Source organism: Loxodonta africana, chromosome 12, assembly GCF_030014295.1.
Source record: "Loxodonta africana isolate mLoxAfr1 chromosome 12, mLoxAfr1.hap2, whole genome shotgun sequence".
In the NCBI taxonomy this organism is placed as follows: Eukaryota; Metazoa; Chordata; class Mammalia; order Proboscidea; family Elephantidae; genus Loxodonta; species Loxodonta africana.
In genome coordinates, this window is record NC_087353.1 from 88,598,125 (window position 1) to 88,623,354 (window position 25,230).

A 25,230-nucleotide genomic window follows, 5' to 3' on the forward strand; every position below is an offset into this window, starting at 1 on the left:
TTTCAATTTTGTTCATCATACATTTTTTTTTTGCAATAAATTTTTATTTAAAAAAAATACTGTATTAAAATATTATTTATCATGATTACTGAGCTTTTCGGTATCGCTGTAAGTTTTGTGCTTAAGGCCAAGGCAGGACTACCCAATGCCCATGTGAAATTGTTCACTACAGATTAGTAAATGTGCACAAGTCAGCCCGGGCATCATACCTTGCTTACTGGTTAATCTGTCCCTGTAGGGGATTGTAAATTTCAAAAGAGGCTTTGATTCTGTAGGAAGATGCTGTGGGGTTGGGAGAGAGATAGATGCCAGCCATACTTTGATGTGGTGAAAAAAATGTGAAATTGTTCACCATAGGTTAGGAAGTAAGCACAAATCAGCCCGTGCGTACCTTGTTTACTGGTTAATCCATTCCTGTTTGAGGCCACTGCCTCAATCCCCTTGCCCTAACCTGATCACAAACCTCACGGAAGGAGCAGTTAAGGGAGGAAATTGAACCTTTGAGGGACATCCCCTAGAGAATCTTCAAGGGACATTCCCTAAGGGGGGTGGGACATTGAATCTGACACCATAGAGGGGGGCTCCTGATGATACGGGACTCATGGTCCTGGTCCATTTGCGTCATCCACCCTACCCTTCTCCAACTCTCCTGTGAAATCCAAACAACTGCAGTAGCATCTGCTGCTGCTGAACATGCAGGGACATGGGGTCGTGTTGTAGGCTTGTGAGAGCCACCATGGGCACTGATCGGGTGAGTGACCCTGAGTGGCGACCCCAAAAGGTGAGCCCCACAAAGGAAAACAATTGTTGCTGTGCCAACGTTACGGTTTGTTAGATTTCAGAAGGTTGTAAATCCCAGAGAAGGGGCAGAAATGAGGACCTGCTTGATCCTTAGAAACAAAAAGGTGATTTTTATGGGCGTCTTGGTAATTGACCATTTCCAGGAGTAGGTAATCTGCTTCAGCTGGGCCAGAGCTCCCTCTGGTGGTCAAAGCTGGCAAAGGCAGACAACACGACATACCTCCTAAGTTGCGCAGACTGTGGAGTCTGGGTTGTACAGGCATGTCCAACCACTAAGGAGCAGGCAGAAGAACAGAAGCCAGCAGAGCAGGCAAAAGTCATAGTCAGAGAAGGATGAGGAGGAAGGAGGGGCATATTCCTAGAGAGAAGAGAAGTTTCGAGAAGGGATGATCAATAATTTTAAATATCAGAGAGGTAAAAAGTGAACCCGGGCTGTGTAGATTGGTGTATCACTGGCCATTTGGTCCTAGGCCCTTTGGTTCTGAGCTCTGAGGACTGACTGGCCACCTACCAGATGGATTTTGAGACCTCGAAGAATTTAGAAACCATCTCAAGAATAGATTTGACTCATTGAACACTAATGACCGAAGACCAGACAAGTTGTAGAATGACATCCAGGACATCATACGTGAAAAAAACAAAAGGTCATTAAAAAGACAGGAAATAAAGAAAAGATCAAAATGGATGTCAGCAGAGACTCTGAAATTTGCTCTGAATGTAGAGTAGCTAAAGCAAACGGAAGAAATGAAGTAAAAGAACTGAACAGAAGATTTCAAAGGGCAGCTTAAGAAGACAAAATATTATAATGAAATGTGCAAAGACCTGGAGTTAGAAAAACAAAAGGAAATAATGTATATGGCATTTCTCAAGCTGAAAGAACTGAAGGAAAAATTCAAGCCTCACATTGTAATAGTGAAGAATTCTATGCGCAAAAAATTGAGAGGCACAGGAAGCATCAAAAGAGGATGGAAGGAATACACAGAATCACTCTACCAAAAATAATTGGTCGACGTTCAACCATTTCAGGAGACAGCATACGGTATCGAAGGAAGAAGTCCAAGCTGCACTGAAGGCACTGGCAAAAAACAAGGCTCCACGAATTGACAGAATACCAACTGAGATGTTTCAACAAACGGATGCAGCGCAGGAGGTACTCACTCGTCTTTACCAAGAAATTTGGGAGATAGCTACTTGATCAACCAACCGGAAGAGATCCATATTTGTGCCTACTCCAAAGAAAGGTGATCCAACAGAATGCAGAAATTATAGAACGATATCATTAATATTACACACAAGTAAAATTTGCTGAAGATAATTCAAAAACGGCTCTAGCAGTAAATAGACAAGGAACTGCCAGAAATCCAAGCCAGATTCAGGTGAGGACGTGGAACAAAGGATATCATTGCTGATGTCAGATGGATCTTGGTTGAAAGCAAAGAATACCAGAAAGATGTTGACTATGCAAAGGCATTATTAGACTGTGTGGATCACAACAAATTATGGATAACCAATTGTAAAAAAGAAAAATGATGGATAACTAGCAGCAAACAGTCAAGAAATGAGATTTAAATAACAGTTGAATTCACAATAACATCCAAAAAGAACAAAATACATAGGAACAAATTTAGCAAAAAAAAAAAAAAAAAAGTGCAAGACCTGTAAACAAACAAACAAACAAAAAAAACTATAAAACATTGCTGGAAGATTTAAAGAACATCTAAATAATGGAGACATATACCATGCCCATGCATGTGAAAGCTGCCCATGACCACGCCTTTGAATTGTGGTGTTGTGGTGTTGGAGAAGAATATTGAATATACCATGGACTGCCAAAAGAACGAACAAATCTGTCTTGGAAGAAGTACAGCCAGAATGCTCCTTAGAGGCAAGGATGGCGAGACTGCGTCTTACATACTTGGGACTTGTTGTCAGGAGGGATCAGTCCCTGGAGAAGGACATCATGCTTGGCAGAGTACAGGGTTAGCAGAAAAGAGGAAGACCCTCAATGAGGTGGACTGACACAGTGGCTGCAACAATGAGCTCAAACATGACAGAGATTTTAAGGATGGCTCAGGACCAGGCAGTATTTCGTTCTGTTGTACATAGGGTCGCTATGGGTCGGAACTGACTTAATGGCACCTAACAACAACATACCATGCCAATGGATTAGAAGATCAATTATTTACAATTGATCTATAGATGTAATGCAACTTCTATCAAACTTCCAGCAAGCTTTTTTGTAGTAGTTGACAAGCCGATCCTCCGATGTGATAGATCACTTTTGTGTGTGGCCTTTCCAGCCATGGTCTTTAACTCCCACCCAAATGATTGCGCAGAACTGTGTAGATAGAGTAATTGTAGCCCACCAAGGGAATTGGTCAGTTTTGCCACCCCTATGGGCTTGAAATAAGCCACCCCAAAGGCGGGAAAGAGAAGATACCATCACCACCAGGGAAGAACAGCCGGGAGCCAGAGTGTTCTTTGGACCTGGGATCCCTGCCCTGAGAAGCTCCTGGCTCCAGGAGACAAAGAGAGAGAGAACTGTAATACTAAAGGCAGTAAGACCCAGCAGCACAGACCGGGCAGCAGAAGATGGCATGGTGGGCTTCCAGGTCCACAGAGAGAGAAAGCTAAGTGCCTCTGGGCAGAGGCATAGGTCCCGGGAGAGGCGTGCCCATAAGCGCAGCTGGGAAGAGGCTGTCCTGATGATAAAAGTGTTTCTGAGCCTGAATTGTATCCTGTTACTTCCCTAATAAACCCCGTAACCATGAGTATGGCTTGTGAGTTCTGTGTGGTCACCGCAATGAATTATCGAGTCCAGCAGAGAAGTAGAGTGCTGTGGGGAGGACGGTTGGTGTCAGAGTTGGTAAAGAGGGCGGAGGAAGGAGGCATACCTGACCTCCACCTCATGGAACTCAGTCTTGCACCATTGATCTTGGTTCTTCTTTCACCTTGTGAAGTTAGAGGAGGTCAGACACTGCCCCACACCATTTTTACAGATCCTAAAATCTATATGGAAATGCAAAGGACCTAAAATAGCCACAATTTTGAAAAAAAGTAGAACAAAGCTCAAAACGTACCTGATTTCAAAACTTACTAGGAAGCTACAGTAATCATGACAGTGTGATATTGGCTTAAGGGTAGACAACAGAACAATGAAATGGAGTCCAGGAATAAACCCTTAATTTATGGTCAGTTGGTGTTTGACAAAGGTTCTGAGACAATTCAAAGGAGAAAGGATGATTGTTATCAATAAATGCTGATGGAACAAAGATACACCCGTATAAAAAACATTAGACACTTAACTCACAACGTACACAAAAATTAACTATAAGTGGATCAAATATCTAAATATAAGTGTTAAAGCAACAAAACTTCTAGAAGAAAATGTAGGAGAAAATCATCATGACATTTGGGTTAGACAAAGATTGCTTAGATATCACACCAAAAGCATGAACCATAAAAGAATAAATTAAACTTCATCACAATGAAAAACTTTGCTCTGCAAACGGATGAAAAAATGAACAAAAGACAAGAGTAGACGTTTCACCAAAAATGATATACAGATGGCAAATATGCACAGGGAAAGGTGTTCTACAGCATCAGCCATTAGCGAAATGCAAATAAAAACCATAATGAGATAGCACACCTATTAAAGCAACTAAAATAAAAAATACTGACAAGAACATGTGCTAGCGAGGATGTAGAGAAACACCATCTCATACATTGTGGCAGGAATGGAAAATAGTTTAGCAGTTTCTTACTAAACATACACTGACCATATGACCCAGCAATCACACATCTGAACATTTATCCTACAGAAATGAGAACTTATGTTCCCACGAAAACCTGTACACAAATGTGTAGTCATAGTAGCTTTATTTGAAATAAGCAAAAACTGGAAACAATTCAAATGTCATTCAATGGATGAATAGATAAACAAACTGTGAATAAACAAACATCCAAACAATGGAACACTACTCAACAATAAGAATGAATCAACTATTGACATATATGCAACAGCTTGAGTGAATCAAAAGGGCATTATGCTGATGGAAAAAAAGCCGGTCTCAAAGGTACATACTTTATGATTCTGTTTATGTAACATTTTTAAAAGGAGAAAATTATAGAGATCAAGAACAGATCAGTGGTTCTGGGGACTAGAGATGGGTGAAGGGTGTGACTGTAAGGCAACGAGGGAGTTTCTTTGTGGTGATGGAACAATTCTGTATCTTGATTACAGTGGAGGTTACATGCATCCATCCTGTGATAAAATTGCATAGAACTATACACGTGCACTTACACACCCACATACACACTTGAGTGCCTTTAAAAACCAGTGAAATCTGAACTAGTCTATAGTCTAGTTAAGAGTACCAACGTCAATTTCCTTGTTTTTATGTTGTACTATATAATGATTGTAGTGGTGGTTACGTAACTCTATACACTTATCAAAGCTCATGGTATCGAAAAATTGAAGAAGAATGGCATAGCATTCATCACCAAAAAGAACATTGCAAGGTCTATCCTGAAGTACAGTGCTGTCAGTGATAGGATAATATCCATACACCTACCAGGAAAACCGGTTAATATAATTATTCAAATTTATGCACCAACCGCTAAGGCCAATGATGAAGACATTTAAGATTTTTATCAACTTCTGCAGTCTAAAATTAATCAAACACTCAATCAGAATGCATTGATAATTACTGGTGATTAGAATGCAAAAGCTGGAAACAAAGAAGGATCAGTAGATGGCTCTTAGCTGAAAGTAGGGAACACCAGAAACACGTTTACATGTGTTTTATTGACTATGCAAAGGCATTCAACTGTGTGGATTATAACAAATTATGGATAACATTGGGAAGAATGAGAACTTCAGAACACTTAATTGTGCTCATGAGGAACCTGTATGTAGATCAAGAGGCAGTCCTTTGAACAAGGGCATACTGTGTGGTTTAAAGCCAGGAAAAGTGTGCATAAGGGTTGTATGCTTTCACCATACTTATTCAATCTGTATGCTGAGCAAATAATACGAGAAGCTGGACATATGAAGAAGAACGCAGCGTCAGGACTGGAGGAAGACTCATTAACACCTGCATTATGCAGATGACACACCCTTTTTTGCTGAAAGTGAAGAAGACCTGAAGCACTTACTGAAGAAGATCAAAGGCTACATCCTTTAGTATGGATTATACCTCAGCATAAAGAAAACAAAAATCCTCACAACTGGACCAATAAGCAACGTCATGATAAACAGAGAAAAGATTGAAGTTGTCAACGTTTTTTCATTTTACTTGAATCCACAATCAATGCCCATGGAGCAGCAGTCAAGAAATCAAACAACACATTGCATTTGACAAATCTGCTGCAAAAAGACCTCTTTAAAGTGTTAAAAAGCAAAGCTGTCATCTTGAAGACTAAGGTGCGCCTGACCCAAGCTATAATGTTTTCATTTGCCTCATATGCATGCAAAAGCTGGACAATGAGTAAAGAAGACTCAGGAAGAACTGATGCCTTTGAATTATGGTGTTGTTGAAGAATATTGAATATACCATGGACTGCCAAAAGAACAAACAAATTTGTCTTGGAAGAGGTACAGTCAGAATGCTCCCTAGAAGCAAGGATGGCAAGACTATGTCTCACATACTTTGGACATGTTATCTGGAGGGATCAGTCCCTGGAGAAGAACATCATGCTTGGTGTCTTAGTTATCTAATGCTGCTATAACAGAAATACCAAAAGTGAATGGCTTTATGGTGGTGAAGAATGAGCTTCTTGGATCAAGTAGACACTTGAGACTATGTTGGCATCTCCTATCTGGAGGGGAGACGAGAGGGCAGAGTGGGTTAGAAGCTGGTGGAATGGACACAAAAAGAGAGTGGAGGGAAGGAGTGGGCTGTCTCATTGGGGGAGAGCAATTAGGAGTATATAAAAAATATATATAGCAAGGTGTATATAAATTTTTGTGTGAGAGACTGACTTGATTTGTAAACTTTCACTTAAAGCACAAAAATTAAAAAATAAATAAAATTTTTAAAAAGTGAATGGCTTAACAAAGAGAAGTTTATCCTCTCACAGTCTAGTAGGCTAGAAGTCCGAATTTAGGGTGCCAGCTCCAGGGGAAGGTTTTCTTTCTCTGTCGGCTCTGGAGGAAGGTCCTTGTCATCAATCTTCCCTTGGTCTAGGAGCTTCTCTGTGCAGGAACCTCAGATCCAAAGGACATGCTCTGCTCCTGACGCTGCTTTCTTGGTGGTGTGAGGTCCCCAAGTTTCTGCTCACTTCCCTTTCCTTTGATCTCTTGTTAGATAAAAGGTGATGCAGACCACACTCCAGGGAAACTCCCTTTACTTTGGACCAGGAATGTGACCTGAATAAGAGTGTTACATCCCACCCTAACCCTCTTTAACATAATGTAATCTTGCCTCGTTAACCACAGGCAGAGATTAGGATTTATAACACATACGAAAATTACATCAATCACAAAATGGAGGACAACCACATAATAATGGGAATCATGGCCTAACCAAGTTGACACATATTTGGGGGGACACGATTCAATCCAAACACTTGGTAAAGTAGAGCATTGGCAAAAAATAGGAAGACCCTCAATGAGATGGATTGACACAGTGGCTGCAACAATGGGCTCTCGTATAACGACGATCGTGAGGACAGCGCAGGACTGGGCAGTATTTGTTCTGTTGTACATAGGGTTGATATGAGTTGGAACTGATTCAATGGCACCTAACAACAACAATTCAATCCATGACAAAGTCCAAGCTACACTGAAGGCACTGGAGGAAAAACAAGGCTCCAAGAATTAATGGAATACCAATTGAGATGTTTCAACAAATGGGTGCAGTGCAGGAGGTGCTCACTCATCTATGCCAAGAAATTTGGAAGACAGCTACCTGGCCAACTGACCATAAGAAATCTGTATTTGTGCCCATTCCAAAGAAAAGTGATCCAAAAAATTAAGATACTGTGGAACAATATCATTAATAGCACATGCAAGTAAACTTTTGCTGAAGTTAATTCAAAAACAGTTGCACCAGGGGTGTTAGAAGCTGGCATAATGGACACGAAAAGAAACAGTGGAGGGAGGGAGGGTGCTGTGTCATTAGTGGGAGAGCAATTGGAAATATGTAGCAAGGTGTATATAAGTTTTTGTGTGAGAGACTGACTTGATTTGTAAACTTTCACTACAAGCACAGTAAAAAAAAAAAAAACAGTTGCACCAGTACACCAACAGGGAACGCCAGAAATTCAAGCCAGATTCAGAAGAGGATGTGGAACGAAAGATATCATTCCTGATGTCAGATAGATCTTAGCTGAAAGCAGGGAATACCAGAAACATGTTTACCTGTGTTTTATTGACTATGCAAAGGAATAGACTGTGTGGATCATAACAAAATATGGATAACATTTCAAAGAAGGGGCATTCCAGAACACTTAATTGTGCTCATGAGGAACCTGTATACAGACCAAGAGGCAGTCATTTGAACAGAACAAGGGGATACTGTATGGTTTCAAATCAGGAAAGGTGTGTGTCAGGGTTGTATCCTTTCACTATACTTATTCAATTTGTATGCTGAGCAAATAATCTGAGGGGCTGGACTATATGCGGAAGAATGCAGCATCAGGATTGGAGGAAGGCTCGATAGCAACCGTGATATGCAGATGACACAATCTTACTTGCTGAAAGCGAAGAGGACTTGAAGCACTTAGTGATTAAGATCAAAGACTACACCTTCAGTATGAATTACACCTCAACATAAAGAAAACAAAAATCTTCATAACTGGACCAATAAGCAACACCATGATAAATGGAGAAAATATTGAGGTTGTCAAGGATTTCCTTTTACTTGGATCCACAATCAACACCCATGGAAGCAGCGGTCAAGAAATCAAATGATGCATTGGGCAAATCTGCCGCAAAAGATCTCTTCAAAGTGTTAAAAAGCAAAAATGTCTCTTTGAAGACTAAGGTGTGCCTGACCCAAGCCATGGTATTTTCAATAGCCTCACATGCATGTGAAAGCTGGGCAATGAATAAGGAAGACCAAAGAAGAATTGACACCTTTGAATTGGGGTGCTGGCGAAGAATACTGACTATACCATGGACTGCAAGAAGAACGAATAAATCTATCTTAGAAGAAGTACAACCAGAGTGCTCCTTGGAAGCAACGATGGTAAGACTTCATCTCATGTACTTTGGACATGTTATCCAGAGGGACCAGTCCCTGGAAAAGGGCATCATGGTAGGGTAGAGGGTCAGTGAAAAAGAGGAAGACCCTAGACAAGATGGATTGACACAGTGGCTGCAACAGTGGACTCACACATAGCAACAATTGTGAGGATGACACAAGACCAGGCAGTGTTTAATTCTGTTTTACATAGAGTCGCTATGAGTCACCACTGACCTGATGGCGCCTAATGACAACAACAGATCACCAGGCATTTCTTCCAAGGTGCCTACGGGTGGACTTAAACCTTCAACTTGTTGATTAGCAGCCCAGCGTGTTAAACATTTACACCACTCAGGGACTCCAAAGTCATCATAAAAAAAAAAAAAAACCCACTGCCATTGAGTCGATTCTGACTCATAGGGACCCTATAAGATTCTAAAAGGACAGAGTAGAATTGCCGCACAGGGTTTCCAAGGAGTGGCTGGTGGATTCGAACTGCTGACCTTTTGGTTAGCAGCCTGAGCTGTTAACAACTAGGCCACCAGGGCCTCAAAGCATCACAGCAGATTAAAAACAAACAAACAAACAATAAAAGGGTTGGAAGGTTTAAGTTGAGGAAATCTCCCAGAAAGTAGTACAAAAAGAAAAAGAAATGGAAAATAAGAGAAAAGATGAGGACACATCTGGAAGGTGCAGCATATGAGTGAAGGGAATTCCATAGAGGGAAACAGAAGCTGTGGGGAGAAAATCATCAACAAAATAATTTAGGACAATTTGCCAGAACTCAAGGGCATATACCGCTAGAACAGAACAGCCCACTAAGTTCCCACCACAATGTACTCACATTGAGGCACACACTGTGAAATTCAAAACACAGGGAACAGAGAGAAGATTCTAAAAGTTTCCAAAGGGTACTGGCTCCTGAGAGCTCTTTGTCAAACTTTAACAATTGTGCAGGCTGGCTGTAAAACCATTGGTCAATAAAATGAAATTAAAATGTGAAATAATAAATACCACAGAAAAAGAAGGAAGGAGGGGGGAGTCTGTACACTGTGTTTACATTCAGAAACTGGCAAATGTGGCAAATAAAGGTTTTACTGGGGGGGAGGAGTAGGAGGGAGTCAGTTTACCAGCAGACAACTAAATAGTTAAATAAGTTATGTATATAATTCATGCAGCCATTAATAATAATAACTGTGAAAATACATAGAAATACAGAAAATGTTAGAATGCTCTTGCTGTTGTTACTTGCCATCGAGTTGATTCCGACTGATGATGACCCCGTGTGTGCAGAGCAGAATTGCTCCATGGGGTTTTCAAGGCCGTGACCTTTAGGAAGCAGATTATCAGGCCTGTCTTCTGAGGTGCCCCTGAGACAGATAGGGTTAACTGAGCCAGTGGCTGAACAAAAGAGCTTTTAAAAGATTATCATCTAGAAATTGGGTAAACAGGAACCACACCCTATCATGAGACAGATAGGGTTCACTGTGCTGGTGGAACAAAAGAGCTTTTAAAAAGATTACCATCTGGAAGTTGGGTAAACAGGAACCCACCCTGTCAACATGAGATAGGATTAGGGCAGCCCATGAATTACTATCTCCTTCTTAGTGTCTTTCTAGTCCCCTCCTCCTTTGCAGGCTCCATATGCACAAAGGAGCAGAGTGGGACTGCTGTTTGACCTTCCTTAGCTCTCCGAAGATGGCGGTGTAGTGCCGAAGATCAAGTGGGCTTACGCTATATCCCATAATAAATGATGCCAAGGGCTGCCGACAGGACTCCATCTTGAATATCAGCAGGTTCCATCTTAGATTCCAGATGCAAGGGGAACCTAATTAACATGCACCACCATTCTGGGAAGTACCCGCCCCTTGAAAGAAGCCCACTAAATAAGCCCTAGCCTTGCTTCCCTTTTCCAGTCAGTCCTTTGGAGAGGCTTAGATCCCGACTGGCTCCTTTTGCTTGACTCAAGCAAAATAAAGCTTGCTGAAGATAAAGTTTGTTTTTTCACGTGCATTCTTACTTAGAAAAAGACAGGGACCCTTTGTGTCAGATTGGCAATTAGTAACACCCCTGAGTGGGTTCGAACCACCAATCTTTTGGCTAGTCACACCACACATATATCAGTTGCCATCCAGTCAATTCCGACTCATAGCGACCCTGTAAGACTGAGCAGAACTGCCCCTTAGGGTTTCCAAGGAGTGCCTGGTGCATTCAAACTGCTGCCCTTTTGATTAGCAGCCATAGCTCTTAACCACTGCGCCACCAGGGTTTCCATACTATAAATACAACTATGTAAAATATACACATATGAATGGAGAACAAAGGAAATGCACCAAAGGGAAATAGTTTAAGATGATGAAATAATGTATTTTATAATTTATTTTAAATTATCCTTATTTGTTTTCATAATCCAAGATTAAAAACTTTTATTCACCCTCACTCTCCAATACCTACAAAACAAAATCCAGAAATGCCTGATGCAAATCCTATGACGACAGGCCATTACCTTAAGGTCTTATGGGATTCCATGAGGAAGTATGAAGTTTGTTCTGCCTGTCCACTCCCACCTTCTGTCACTTGCCTCCACCCAACCATACTCCAGTCCTATTAAACCACACCGGTGGTTCCTCTGCTGAGCCAGGCCTTCCCATGAGTCATCCTGAGAAACCCCCACTCATCCAGCCAGATTACCCCACCACCACCTCCACCTGAAGGCAGCACTAAGCACCTCCTCCTCTCAGTGTTTCTGTTGACTTCTACTCATCTCTATGGTAACTCTTATCACTTGGACTTAGGAGTCTTATGAGTCTGTCCTCACGCAGGTGGGGAAACTGTCACCCTAGGACCTTGCGAGCTATTGTTATTAGTTGCAGTCAAGTCAGCGCTGACTCATGGTGACCCTATGTACAACAGAATGAAACATTGCCTGGTTGGTCCTGTGTCATCTTCACAATTGTTGGTATGCTTGAGACCATTGTTGTGGACACTGTGTACCTTCCAGGACTATTGTTGTTGTTGTCGTTAGGTGCCATTGAGTCAGTTCTGACTCATAGCGACCCTATGCAAAACAGAAGTAAACACTGCCTGGTTCTGCGCCATCCTTACAATTGTTGTTATGCTCGAGCGCATTGTTGTAGCCACTGTGTCAATCCACCTCGTTGAGGGTCTTCCTCTTTTCCACTGAGCCTGTACTTTGCCAAGCATGATGTCCTCCAGAGACTGATGCCTCTTGACAACATGTCCAGAGTATGTGAGATGCAGTCTTGCCATCCTTGCTTCTAAGGAGCATTCTGGTTGTACTTCTTCCAAGACAGATTTATTTGTTCTTCTGGCAGTTCATGGTATATTCAATATTCTTCGCCAACACCACAATTCAAAGGCATCAATTCTTCTTCGGTCTTCCTTATTCATTGTCCAGCTTTCACATGCATATGATGCGATTGAAAATACCATGGCTTGGGTCAGGCACTATATCAAACAATATTCTGTTGTGATCCATAGGGTTCACATTTGCTAATTTTCAGAAGTAGATTGCCAGGCCTTTCTTCCTAGTCTCTCTTAGTCTGGAAGTTCCACTGAAATGTATCCACCATAGGTGACCCTGCAGATATTTGAAATACAAATGGCATAGCTTCCAGCATCATAGCAACATGCTAGCTACCCCAGTACAGCAAACTGGCAGATGGGTGGTGATCGCATACTACAGGCACTTTAAACAGTTGTTCAATATTTGTGTGTTGGGGGATGGCAGCCATTTGGAATGCAGCCTCTTGCATGAAGCTTTCCTGATTTCCACACCACCACCACTCTGGGGAAATCACTCTTCCTCTTCTGTGTTCCCATAGGGCTTTGTATGACTTTGAGTAACTTACTTATAATTCTCTGTAACTCAGTTATTTTATCTGTAAAACGGAGGTGATAAAAATACCTATCTCACCAGGTCACATCACAACACCTGTGGGCTTTACAATTAAGTTTAGCCAAAGAATTTGGTATTTGCCCTAGGTTCTGGAGAGACAACCTCTTAAGGCCTTGGAATTTCTCCAGTGACTGATGTAATCTGATGAGGCCTCCTGACCACACCTGAGGGTTTATGCTCATGAAGTACCTCTTAGATGGGGGTGGCCAGATCAGAAAGACCCTCCAGGTGATATCAGCTGACCTCAGGGGAGGGGGACATGGTTCAGTCAATCACACGGCAGTAATGAGGCCCCAGTAAAGGCTCTGGACACGGAGTGGATATGGGCCTCTGGTTGGTAACAGATCTCAATGCACTTGGAAGGGTAGCATACCCCTTTTTAGAACACGGAAGCTTCAAGTTAGGAACCCTCCCAGACCTCACCCTACGCATCTCTTCATTTGTTTCCTTTTTGCTGAAACAAAACTATAACCTTAAGTACCTACGGCACTTTCTTCCCTTCGTTCTGTGAATTGTTCTAGGGAATTATTGAACCTGAGGGAGTTGTAGTAGCCAGTGGATCAGAAGTGAGGGGGGCCTGAGGACCCCCAAGCTGGAAGCTGGTGTCTGAAGTCTTGGGCCAGCCTGGCAGTCTGGAGGACTGTGCCCATTAATTGTGAGGTCTGATCTTGCTCCAGATGGTTACCCACTACCCACTGCCATCTCATAGCGACCCCAAAGGACAGAGTAGAACTGCCCTGTAGAGTTTCCAGATGGTTAGGATCAGAGAAAAGAGTACTTGCCCCATATGCCCTTGAATTGGAACTGAATTGAACAGATTTTACTTGGAACTTAATCCTTCTATTTAGTCGGTGTCAGAAAAGTGGAGGAGCCCTGGTGGCACAGCGGTTAAGAGCTCAGCCGCTAACCAAAAGCTCGGCACTTTGAATCCATCAGCTGCTCCTTGGAAACTCTATGGGGCAGTTCTAGTATGTCCCACAGGGTTGTTGTTTTTTTGTCTGCTTGTTTTGTTTTGTTTAGAGAAGTGGAATAAAAAGATTGCATGGACTGATTTCCCTTACAACAACCTATACCGAACACAGGGTAACTACCCAATAAGTGTGAGCTATTATTTTTATTATTTTGGTACCTTAATATGACATTTGTTTTATTATCTCATCTATTCAGCTTTCGACTTAAATTCCATCATTGTGGATAATGAGATTGTATTAGTTTCCCTGGATGTTAGCCAAATGGTGGGAGGTTCAAGTCCACCTAGAGGTGCCTGGTAAGAAAGGCCTGTCGATCTACTCCCGGAAAAATCAGCCACTGAAAACCCTGTGAAGCACAGTTCTACTCTGACACACGGGGTCGCCATGAGTCAGAGCGAAGTCCACGGCAACAAGTTTTTTTTTTTTTCTTTTTTTTTTTTTTTAACTGCTTTATTCCTTTCCTAGGATGGCTATAACAAAAACACCACAAACTGGGTAACTTTAAATAACAGAAAGTTATTGTCTTATTGTTCTGGAGGCTAGAAGTAAAGTGACTGTGTATTTTACTTTTGAGGGCTCTGAGGGAGAATCTGTTCCATCCCTCTCTCCTAGCTTCTGGAGACTCGTGGCAATCTTTGGCATTCCTTGGCTTGTACCTGACCGCCGTGTGTGTGTGTGTGTGTGTGTGTGCACGTGTGTGTGTGTGTGTGTGTCTTTTCTCCTCTCCTATAAGGACGCCAGAGCCCTAGTGGTGCAGTGGTTAAGAGCTGAGCTCCAAAACAAAAGGCTGGCAGTTTGAATCCACCAGCTGCTCCTTGGAAACCTTATGGGGGCAGTTCTACTCTGTCCTATAGGGTTGCTATGAGTCAGAATTGACTCGACAACAGTGGATTTTGTTTTGTTTTGTTTCATTTTAATAAGGACACCACTCAGATTGGATTAGAACCCACCCTACTCCAGCGTGACCTCATGGTAACTGAGCAAACATCTTTAAAGACCCTCTTTCCAAACAAGGTCATGTTCAAAGGTACTACGGGTTAAAAACTTCAACACATGCTTTTGGGAGACAAAATTCAATTCACGTACATGGACAGATAGGTGATAAATATATCAAATATTCGCTGGAGAATCTAAGTGGTGAGTATAGGAGTGTTTATTATGCAATTCTTTCACCCTTTGTTGTGTTGGAAATTTTTCATAAATTGTAAAAACAATTCTTCAATGGTTTCTTTTGGCTTTTTTTAGAGAAAACTCAGAACATAGGGCCCTTTGTGATCTGGCCACTGTCTCCCTCTATAACCTCATCTACCGCCTACCATCACATGTACCCTTCACACAACTCATCCTTATCACTTGGAGCCACCCAGGAGAGTCATGGGATTCCATTCCTCTGTGCCTTCGTACTTGCTGTTTCCCTGTTTCCGGAATGCCCTTCCCTGCATCTTTATCCAGCTATCCCCAGTACACCCCTCAAACTCATCTTAAGCGAGCTTCTTCCAGGAAGTCTTTGCTGACTCCTCCCGAGAGGGGCCCCTTATCTGGCTTCACGGCCTCTCCCATAGCTCAGCAAAGGTTTGTGATTTCGAAGACAGCTGCATGAGACACTCAGCAGCCCTAGAAAACTTGGCCTGGGGACTTGGTTCTAGTTACCGTACGTCTCTGAATCATAGCTGATCTCTCATTTCTTCCCACAAATAAGCACTCGGATTATACACAAACACTCGAGGATGGGTCCACCGGCAGTTTTCTGCGTGAGTGACACGCTCCTCACCGGGCGTGAGCAAACCCCGAGGCTAGAGCCCGCGCTGGCAGCCGGGAGGGCTGAGCTCGGGCCGCGGCGCCCGGCGGGGGGACACGCCTCGAGGAAGAGGTCCAGGCCGCGGTAGGGAAGAAGGCGGGGCCTGAGGCCGTGCACGTCGGTGTCCCGGGCTGGGGACGGAAGTTGCTCAAGTACAATTACTTTCAGTTTTGTTTCTCTTGCAGGCACCCAGCAACAGCGGCGTCCGGGGCCCCACTCCCCGTCCGTGGAGGCGGCGGCCAGCGGGGGCTCGGTAAGGAGGGCGGGGGTGGGGGTGGCGGGCTGAACTGGGGGGAGAGGAAAAGGAGGGGAGGCGAGAGAGCTCCGGGAGGAAGAGGAAGAGAGGGAGGGAAGAGGGGCCGGGAGGCCGCAGGAGAGGAGAGAGTGTAGCAGCGCAGGGGCCCCCTTTAGGCCGCTCACCCTACCCGGGCCAGAGATCTGAGGTTTCCCCTCTAAACACTCGGTCCCACTCCGAGCTCTTCTCCCAGGGGGCGAAAGGGGGGATTGCACCCAGTCTGTACGAAACATTCACAATGCCCGGAGGATTGAAAGATGAACTGGGGCCTACCCTCCAGGGGGTTACAGGAAGGATTTAGCAGGAAAGGCAAAAGGAAAAGGGCTCTAAGAGAAGAGGGACCGGCTTCCCGTGACCCTGAGCTCCAGCAATCTTCTTCCCGCCTGCTTCAGAATCCATCTCAGGAAAAGGCGGGCAGGAAGTGGGGCCCCTTGCAGGCATAACACTGGTCCCAGCGTCTAGAAGAATACAAGTATATGGGGCTGGGGAATGATGGCCTACCCCATTGCCAGGAGAGTCAAGGTGACTCGCTTACCCGGACCCCTTCTGTGGAGATGCCCTTATTGCTTGTCCTGCCTGCAGCAGCACCCCAGCATTTATTCACATGGGGCTAGGACCACACTATCCACAGGTCTGGCAGCTGTGGGCACTTGTTGTTAGAGCCTTAGCTCTCCAAGGCCAGGGGCCTTAGCGGTCTTGCTGTTCCTCACAGTGCCTGACGACGCAAGCAGCAAAGAAAGTTGGCTGCATGTATGTGAGGAGGAAGAGGGTGGCTCCCTAGCTCAAGAGCAAGTGGCCAGAGGACCCAGAAGGCCAGAAGGAAATTCCTGGTCATTCAGGTGAGACCCTAGACCAGGGGATCATGATGGGGCTTGTGGATGGGGCAGAGGCGGACAGGCAGGCTGGGGGCACTGTCTGACCTCTGATGCTGATCCCTCTGCTTGCAGCATGGTTTCTCAAGGATCCTCACCCTCCCTCCTGGAGGCCCTGAGCAGTGACTTCCTGGCCTGTAAAATCTGCTTGGAGCAGCTTCAGGTGCCCAAAACCCTGCCGTGCCTGCACACCTACTGTCAGGCTTGCCTGGCCCAGCTGGCCGAGGGCGGCCACCTGCGATGTCCTGAGTGCCGGGAGGTTGTTCCAGTGCCACCAGGTGGTGTGGCCGCCTTCAAGACCAACTTCTTTGTCAATGGACTCTTGGACTTGGTGACTGCCCGGGCCGGGGGAGACCTGCGTGCAGGAAAGCCAGCCTGCGCCCTGTGCCCCCTAATGGGGGGCACCAGCACTGGAGGGCCAGCTACTGCCCGGTGCCTGGACTGTGCTGACGACTTGTGCCAAGCCTGTGCTGATGGGCACCGCTGCACCCGCCAGACCCATGCCCACCGAGTAGTGGACCTGGTGGGCTACAGGGCAGGGTGGTACGATGAGGAGGCCCGGGAGCGCCAGGCAGCCCAGTGCCCCCAGCATCCTGGTGAGGCTCTTCGCTTCCTGTGCCAGCCCTGCTCCCAACTGCTGTGCCGAGAGTGCCGCCTGGACCCCCACCTGGACCACCCATGCCTGCCCCTGGCTGAGGCAGTGCAGGCCAGACGGCCAGGCCTGGAGGAGCTGCTAGCGGGTGTGGACAACAACCTGGCAGAGCTGGAGGCTGCCCGGATGGTGGAGAAGGAAGTGTTGGCCAGGCTGCGGGAGCAGGCGGCCAGGGTGGGGATGCAGGTGGAGGAGGCCGCCGAGCGAGTCCTCCGGGCCCTCCTGGCCCAGAAGCAGGAGGTGCTGGGGCAGCTCCGGGCCCACGTGGAGGCTGCTGAGGAGGCTGCTCGAGGAAGATTGGCAGAGCTAGAGAGCCAGGAGCAAGTGGCCAGGACGGCGGCCACATTTGCCCGCCGGGTGCTCAGTCTGGGTCGTGAGGCCGAGATCCTCTCACTGGAGGGGGCGATTTCCCAGAGGCTTCAGCAGCTGCAGGGTTGTCCGTGGACACCTGGGCCAGCCCCCTGCGTGCTCCCCCAGCTGGAGCTCCATCCTGGGCTGCTGGACAAGAACTGCCACCTGCTTCAGCTCTCCTTTGAGGAGGAGCAGCCCCAAAAGGATGGTGGGAAAGATAGAGCTGGTATCCAGGGAGATGATGCAGCCCAGAGCCAGGGAGAAGACCAAACCAAGACAGAGAAACAGGGTGGTGGAGTCCAGTCTCAGAGCAGGGATGTTGCCAACTTCCAGAAAGAGGAGAAAGCCCAAATCCAAAGAGAAGATGGGGCCCAGACCCCCAAAGAGGACAGAGCCCAGATCCCCAGAGAAGATGGAGAAGCCCAGGCTCAGAGAAGTGGCAGATCCAACAGGAGGAGAAAATTCAAAGGCAGGCTCAAGTCAGTTTCCCGGGAGCCCAGCCCAACACCTGGTCCAAACCTGGAAGGCTCTGGCCTCCTTCCTAAGCCTATCTTTTCCTGCAGCTTCCCCACGCGGATGCCTGGAGATAAGTGGTCTCCCCGGATCACCGGGCTCTGTCCTTTTGGCCCCCAGGAGATCCTGGTGGCTGATGAGCAGAACAAGGTGCTGAAGCGCTTCTCCCTCAATGGTGACTACAAGGGTACTGTGCAGATCCCCGAGGGCTGCTCCCCATGCAGCGTGGCTGCCCTACAGGGCGCGGTGGCCTTCTCAGCAGGCTCACGGCTCTATCTCATCACCGCTGACGGTGAGGTGCTATGGCGCCGGGCACTGAGCCACTCACAGGCTAGCCATGCTGTGGCGGCCCTGCCAAGCAGAGACAGGGTGGCTGTCAGCGTGTCAGGCTATGTGGAGGTGTACAACATGGAAGGAAGCCTGGCCACCCGGTTTATCCCTGGGGGCAAGGCCAGCCGGGGCCTCCGAGCACTGGTGTTCCTGGCAACCAGCCCCCAGGGCAATTTTGTGGGGTCAGATTGGCAGCAGAATAGCTTGGTGGTCTCTGATGGGCTGGGTCAGGTGATCGGGGAGTATAGCGGGCCAGGGCTGCATGGCTGCCAGCCAGGCTCTGTGTCTGTGGACAAGAAGGGTTACATCTTTCTGACCCTTCGGGAGATCAACAAGGTGGTGGTGCTGGACCCAAAGGGGTCACTTCTTGGAGACTTCCTGACGGCCTACCACGGCTTGGAAAAGCCCCGAGTGACCACCATGGTGGACGGTCGGTACCTAGCTGTGTCCCTCAGTAATGGGACCATCCATGTCTTTAGGGTCCGCTCTTCTGACAGTTAAAGGGGCTGGGACTGGGGTGGGAGGGTGGGGAGGGCAGGAGGGACGAAGAACTGCCCGTGACATGGGGCACATGAGGGCATTTTCCTAGAGGGTCAGGGTTGGTACCTTTTCAAGGTGAAGTGCCAAACTGCTAGACCCTCTTCTGGTGTTCACGGACAGGGACCAAGGGTGGTAGTGTGACCATTGCCTCCCAGGGCAGAGGAGCAGAGGTGGCAGGGGTGCTGAGTGCACCACCCCTCTAGCTTCTTGTGGGTGGCTGCTGCTGCGTACTTCGGGCTTGTAAACGTATCATGATTCGCATTCTTCAAAACCACTCCTGGTGGAGTACCCAAGAGCGAGTCTTGGGAGGGGGTGAAAGCAGGCATCTGAGCCAAGAGGGGCTCAGCCGTTCCCTGGCTCAGGGCATAAGTGACATCTTCCGCCTGTCACAGCCAGGAAGTGGGGACTCCTGGACAATGGCATCACCCAGTGAAGTAGGGAATGGGATTTGAGTGGGAACAAATGCAGACGCCAGCTGTGGTCAGGAAGCATTTGCCTCTAAGGTGCCAAGTGAATATGTTCCAGGAAGGCCAAACCAGGCAGAATTGGCATCTCAAAAACAGGATGCTGAGTGTCAGGAAAGGAGAGCCCCTGAGCTGGTGTGAGGCAAGACGGAAGATGTACGTAAAATCCCTGCAGTGCAGCACTTGTTTTGATGTCTTTTCATTTGGGGGACTTGCGTTTTTGGTTGTTTGTTTTTCCTTAGTTTCCCAGCACCTTCCCTTTGCGAAATTTTGGTCTTCATTTGGCTGAACTAAGGGGAGAAGGAATTTGTCCTTCTGTCGGTCACTATTGCTGGAGGAAACAGCCTTCTCCTAGAGGCCAGGTGTAGCATTGGGGTGGCTAAGACAGCTGGAAAGCCTGAGAATCGGTAGTGGGGCTGGGACAGACAGATGGAAGAGTGGACTGGGAGCTGGGACCACTCATCCCCTGACGGGCAGTGGCAGTGCAGTGACAATGACGCACTTGAATAGGTGGTAAGGATGTGTTTAGCCAGGGCTGTTGAGGAAATGACCAAAGGAGATCTTATTGTAGGTATCACGGACTTGATAATGTAGGTATCAAGTCCAGAGGGCAAGTACAGGACATCACCCGGGGGGAAAAGAAACTCTTTTTCCGGGGAAGCCGTTTCTTGTTTATTGAAGCAATAGAGGCAGCCATTAATGTCCAGGCGGCCAAATTCAGTTACCTACAAATGTACGCAAAGCAAAGGATAATCAAGATGAAAAGAAAACCAATAAAACAGCCAACATTTTTCGGTGTATATTTTATCCCAATCAAAATAAGAAAACCAGTAAGAAAAAGGAGCGCTGGTGGCGCAACAGTTAAGCATTCAGCTGCTATCCGAAAGGTTGACAGTTCAAACCCACCCAGCAGCTCCTTGAGGTGAAAGACCTGGCTATCTGCTTCCATAAAGATTACAGCCTAGGAAACCCTATGGGTCAGTTCTGCCCTGTTAAGTGGGGTCGCGATGAGTCAGAATCGATTCGATGGCACACAACAGCAACAATATAAGAAAACTGTGTAGGATTGATTTAAGACTAGAGTCTCCAATATATGCAGTGACTGAAGGACAATTGGTCAAAAGACCCAAAGAAGCTGTGCACTCAGGAGGAAATGCAGATAGGCAAGGACTAGTGAAATGGAAACAATGCCAGATGAAACCACTTACATTCATCCAAAATAAATTTGAAAAATGTGCTGTGGAGAAATAGGCTCCTGTCACTGTAAAATGATGAAATCTTCCTGGAGAGCAATTTGGCGACACTTGCCAAGAGTCAAAAAAAAAAAAGATTATAAGGACAAGTTATTTGACCTTGGGGAATACATTCTGGGAAAATAAACCAGAAGAAAAATATTTGCACAGAGATATTTGTGGCTGCCCTCTATATTAGTGATTAACTGGAAACTGCTCAGCTTCACGGTGACAGCCAAGTAGGTTGTGGTATATTAGGGCGTCGGGATACTGCCTTCATGTATGAAAACTATTTAGGAGAAATAGAATTATATGATGCAATTGTAAGCAAAAAATGGAGAATTTGGAATAATGATCATAAAATCATAGCAACGAGGTGAAAGTATGTCTGAATAATTGTTGAGTTGGGAATAGGATCTGAATTTGTAAATAGTGATTTGGGAGATCAGGGCCTTTTGGAGTTGTTGCGTGCTGTTATTCATATATGCACATTTCTACTTCAGTTATTATCCATTAAATAACATATATACTTGAATATTTACTTCAAACTGAAAATACACCTCTATGAATGATATTTAAGAATAGCTACTGGATTTGAGAAGGAATGTGTCAGAGTAAATGACATTATGTGATCAGAGGAGAGGTCAGAGTCAGGGAAGGGAGCCACAGCTGGTCAGGGCTCAGCAGCGAGGAGGAGCCCGGCCAGGCAGGGCAACTGACCAAGGAACCCACCCTGGAAAGGAGTGTAGGGCTCAGGCAGTCCCCTGGGGTGGTCGGATTATTGTGGAGTGTCCAGAAGATAGGGGAAGGCCTCGCTGAGTTTACCAACTAGCTCAGACCAACTGGAAACCTGATGGTGGTGATGGTTCTACAGAATCAGCTAGTATAGGCTGAGTTGTGTGAGGACAAGGACTGGGTCTGTCTTCTTTGCAGCTGTATCCTGAGAGCTAGCAGAGTGCTGGCACATAGTAGACACTCAACATCTGTGAAATGAACGAACATCTGGAAAAGGGATGGGACAATGGCATGACTCTTTCCAGAGATCATCCAGCTCAAATGCCAGAACCCCAGCTGACCAAGTTGCCAGCTCGTGAAGTGTGGCAAATCTCCTGGAGAGGGCATTGTGGGCAGTCCACCATATGCCTCCAAAGGGGTTGCTCTGCTTTAAGTCATAGAAAGAGATAAGATTGGGTTGTCCTACTTCTGGGTGTGGACGGGAACCAGGTGACATGGACTCTCAGGGAGCGTACCCCTGCAGGTTGGAACAACTGCTACACAGCTGCACAGGAGCCTGTGCAGGGGGCCTGGCTGGTGGAATGGGCCCAGCCAAATAACCCACCGAGTAGCCAAGCAGGAATAGAGACCCTCAGAAATGAAAGTTACCTGACAGCAAGAAGAGGATCCCATGGTTGCTCTAGAGATGAAGGAGCCAAGTGGGTTCCCAGGAAGCTGTAGGAATCCTGGGAAATGGGGCTTAGGAGACTGAGAGAAATACTGAATTTTCTTCATGGAAGAGGTAAGGGTAGAAAGGCCCAGAGCACCGGCAAGATGTGAAAGAGGGATGGGAACTATAGCACAGAGCGTACTTTGGAGGAAAAATCCCCAAGGCCTTAATTGTGACCTTGGAATCCTCTAGAAAGCACAACTCAACACTGAGGGTGAGACGTTCTGGTTAAACTACAGATTTTTAAGAAATCAGGAGTGTCGTGAAAGACACAGCAACACCCCTGGCCCCACCCCGCGCTGGACTATGCCAACTCACTTGAGAAGCTGTTCCTTTTCTTGTTTGGAACTGTTGGTGTTGAGCATGTATTGGTGAAATGAGAATATAATTCGGGTAGGGAGAAATGGAGTGGAAACCCTCTTTCGTATTCTTTGTGCCTACAAAAGAAAATTGGATGAGGTATCAAAGATTTGGGTTGAGTGCTAGTGCTTCCACTAAATAGCTATGTCGTATTCGTCTAGTTCCTTAACCTCTCTGAGCCTCAAGGTTCTACATAGTAAAACCTCACTGGGTTGTGAGAATTGAATGAGAAGTGTATAGAAGTATTTTGCACACCATAAAGCTCAACTACAAGGAATTGTTCAGTAAAATGGTGAAACTGACAGGTACTGACTTCGTACTCCTCCATCGGTATAATCTGAGTGGGATGCTTTGTCCACATATTATTACGAGGTAAAATTTAAGAACATCTGGGTAGCATTGTGATCTGCAAAGCACCTTCTCCTTTGGAGGAGACTTGTCTTGTTTTCCAGCAGTTGTTTGAAGAAGCCGTATGCTAAGTAAGATATAATGAGGGAGCAGAAAAAATCAATACCATCCCTAAAAGCCAGCTGAAAATCAGACTGCACTAATTAAGAACAGATAACCATAGACATTGTTTAAAAACTTTTTTTTTTTTTTTTAAATAGCAAGAAGGGCACAATCTTTTGATAATTTAGAGAAAATTTAATTTGGGAGAGAATAACTCTCCTTTCTCTGTAGTCTTACGGTTACTGTATCTGTAAAGCAGTGCCATATTATAAATCTACAGAGTTAAAATTTCAGAGGGGCAGAAGTCCAAGAGAGAAGTCAACAATTTCCTGAGGCAGTTAGTGGTGAGACTAAGTGACCTGAACTGGGCAGGGTTTGATTGGTGGGCACCAAGATCAAGGTGTTTGACCATCTCTTGTTGGCAGATAAGCTGAGAACTAGAGCTATCCTGTAAATTAAGTAGGGGATTGAACAAGGACATAGACTTCTGCATTGAGGAGAAAGCAGTCTTGGACTAGCTGGGGCAGAGAGCTGCCAAAGAGAGCATCCAAGAAGATGTTCCCAGCAGCAGAAAGACCAAGTCCAAATGCTGGCTTAGGAAAATAGGTAATTTGACCAGAGGTGGCGGACCGGCCTACCCAACTGGCTCGTGTATATAGTTTTAGTAAATGTATCAGGACAGGAGCAAAAATAGGTCTTCTAGGACCACAGACTCCTGTGATTGGAGGGACGGAGAAGGCACAGGCAGGTCAGCCAAGACCTCACCTGAAGCCCTAGGTAAGGAATCTTGGGACCAGGTAGAGAAATGACTTGTTTATCTCAAGGGCCTATGTATAAACAGAAGATTAAGAAGTAGGTTTGGGGAGATTTGGGGAGGCGTCCTGAACTTGTCTCCATAGAAAGTTTAGACTGGCTGTTTTAGCAGCCAGCAGACAGGGTGGAAGAAAAGAACAGGGCACTTACTACCCAGTAATGGTGTCAGCTCAGCCATTTTTGCTTAGTTGCCACAGGGTAAAGAATCTGTGCCATAAATTCTTTCATTCTTCTGGTATTGTACTTTATATTTTCCCTTCTGTTTCTTAATAAAGTTCTTTTGAAAAATTCTAGCCTTTTCTCACATGAATTAATGGGTAAGGGGAATTGTCTACTCTCAGGCCCAGATTGCAGAGGGAACCAGATCATCATGGACACCCCAGCTACAGCTCCAAAGATGCCGAACAGATTCCTTGGGGACATTGCAGGAACAACGGACTCAGGCCCCATTTTTGAGCCTATCCTCATACCGGCTACTCCTTCTTCTTGCAGGACAGAGGAGGCCCTCTGGGCAGAGAAGCAAACTTTTCAGCCAACCCTTGGAGAGCCAGCAGGTGGTCTTGCCTGTCGGGTACATGTACGTGCACAGGCGTGGGAAACTGCGTGGAGGGGTAGGAGATGGACCAGGGGGACTAAGGTGTTCAGCGCCCACCACATTGGTCTCTGCGTTTTTCCTGGTTTGGGGAGCAAATGAACATCTCTGAGAACCTTCTAGCATGTTTCATTTGTGATCCTACAGCAGTCCTTGCAGGGCTGGATTATCAGCGCTCTAGGACTACCAGCCAAACCTACCCCTCTCACCTAGTTAGTCTCCAAGGCCCCTCAAGGAGTGTCCACCTTTGGCTTTTCCTGAGCAGGAAGAGGAAGTCCTTAGGTCGTTACTTTGGACTCAGTTCACACAGCCTCTGGCCCCACCATCTGACACAGATCAGCAGTTACTAAACACCTACAAAAGCATCAGCCATCGACTTCCTGGAGCCCCCAGTAGGAACCATTAATATTATTTTGCAGACAGGGAAGCAGGCTTGGACCTGCTTGCTCATGATAAGTCAATTTAGATTCAGACTAAGGTTTGACTGACTCCAAGGCTGCCCTTCCATACTTTGGACACCAGATCCTCTGCCTTCCCCAACCAGCTCTGAATCTTGGCCAAGTGACTCAAGACTGTGTCTCAGATTTCTCATGTATAAAATGAAAGAATTGAACAAAACGAGACCTGAGGTTCTTTCCTGTGCT

The 25,230-nt window shown here is 45.9% G+C and overlaps 1 protein-coding gene across 2 annotated transcripts; it reads left to right on the top strand.

The window, feature by feature from the left end:
• The first annotated feature begins 15,823 nt into the window (after positions 1-15,823).
• On the top strand, positions 15,824-23,336 carry TRIM56 (tripartite motif containing 56). Of its 2 annotated transcripts, XM_003416578.4 has the most exons (3): positions 15,824-15,931; positions 16,686-16,812; positions 16,921-23,336. In XM_003416578.4, exon 3 carries the CDS (start codon positions 16,922-16,924, stop codon positions 19,190-19,192), a length of 2,271 nt encoding a protein of 756 aa, XP_003416626.2. In that variant the 5' UTR covers positions 15,824-15,931; positions 16,686-16,812; position 16,921; the 3' UTR covers positions 19,193-23,336. The 2 variants fall into 2 exon arrangements, with proteins under 2 accessions (XP_003416626.2, XP_023411621.2); XM_023555853.2 differs by lacking the exon at positions 16,686-16,812 and having other exon boundaries at positions 15,854-15,931.
• The last annotated feature ends 1,894 nt before the right edge of the window (positions 23,337-25,230 follow it).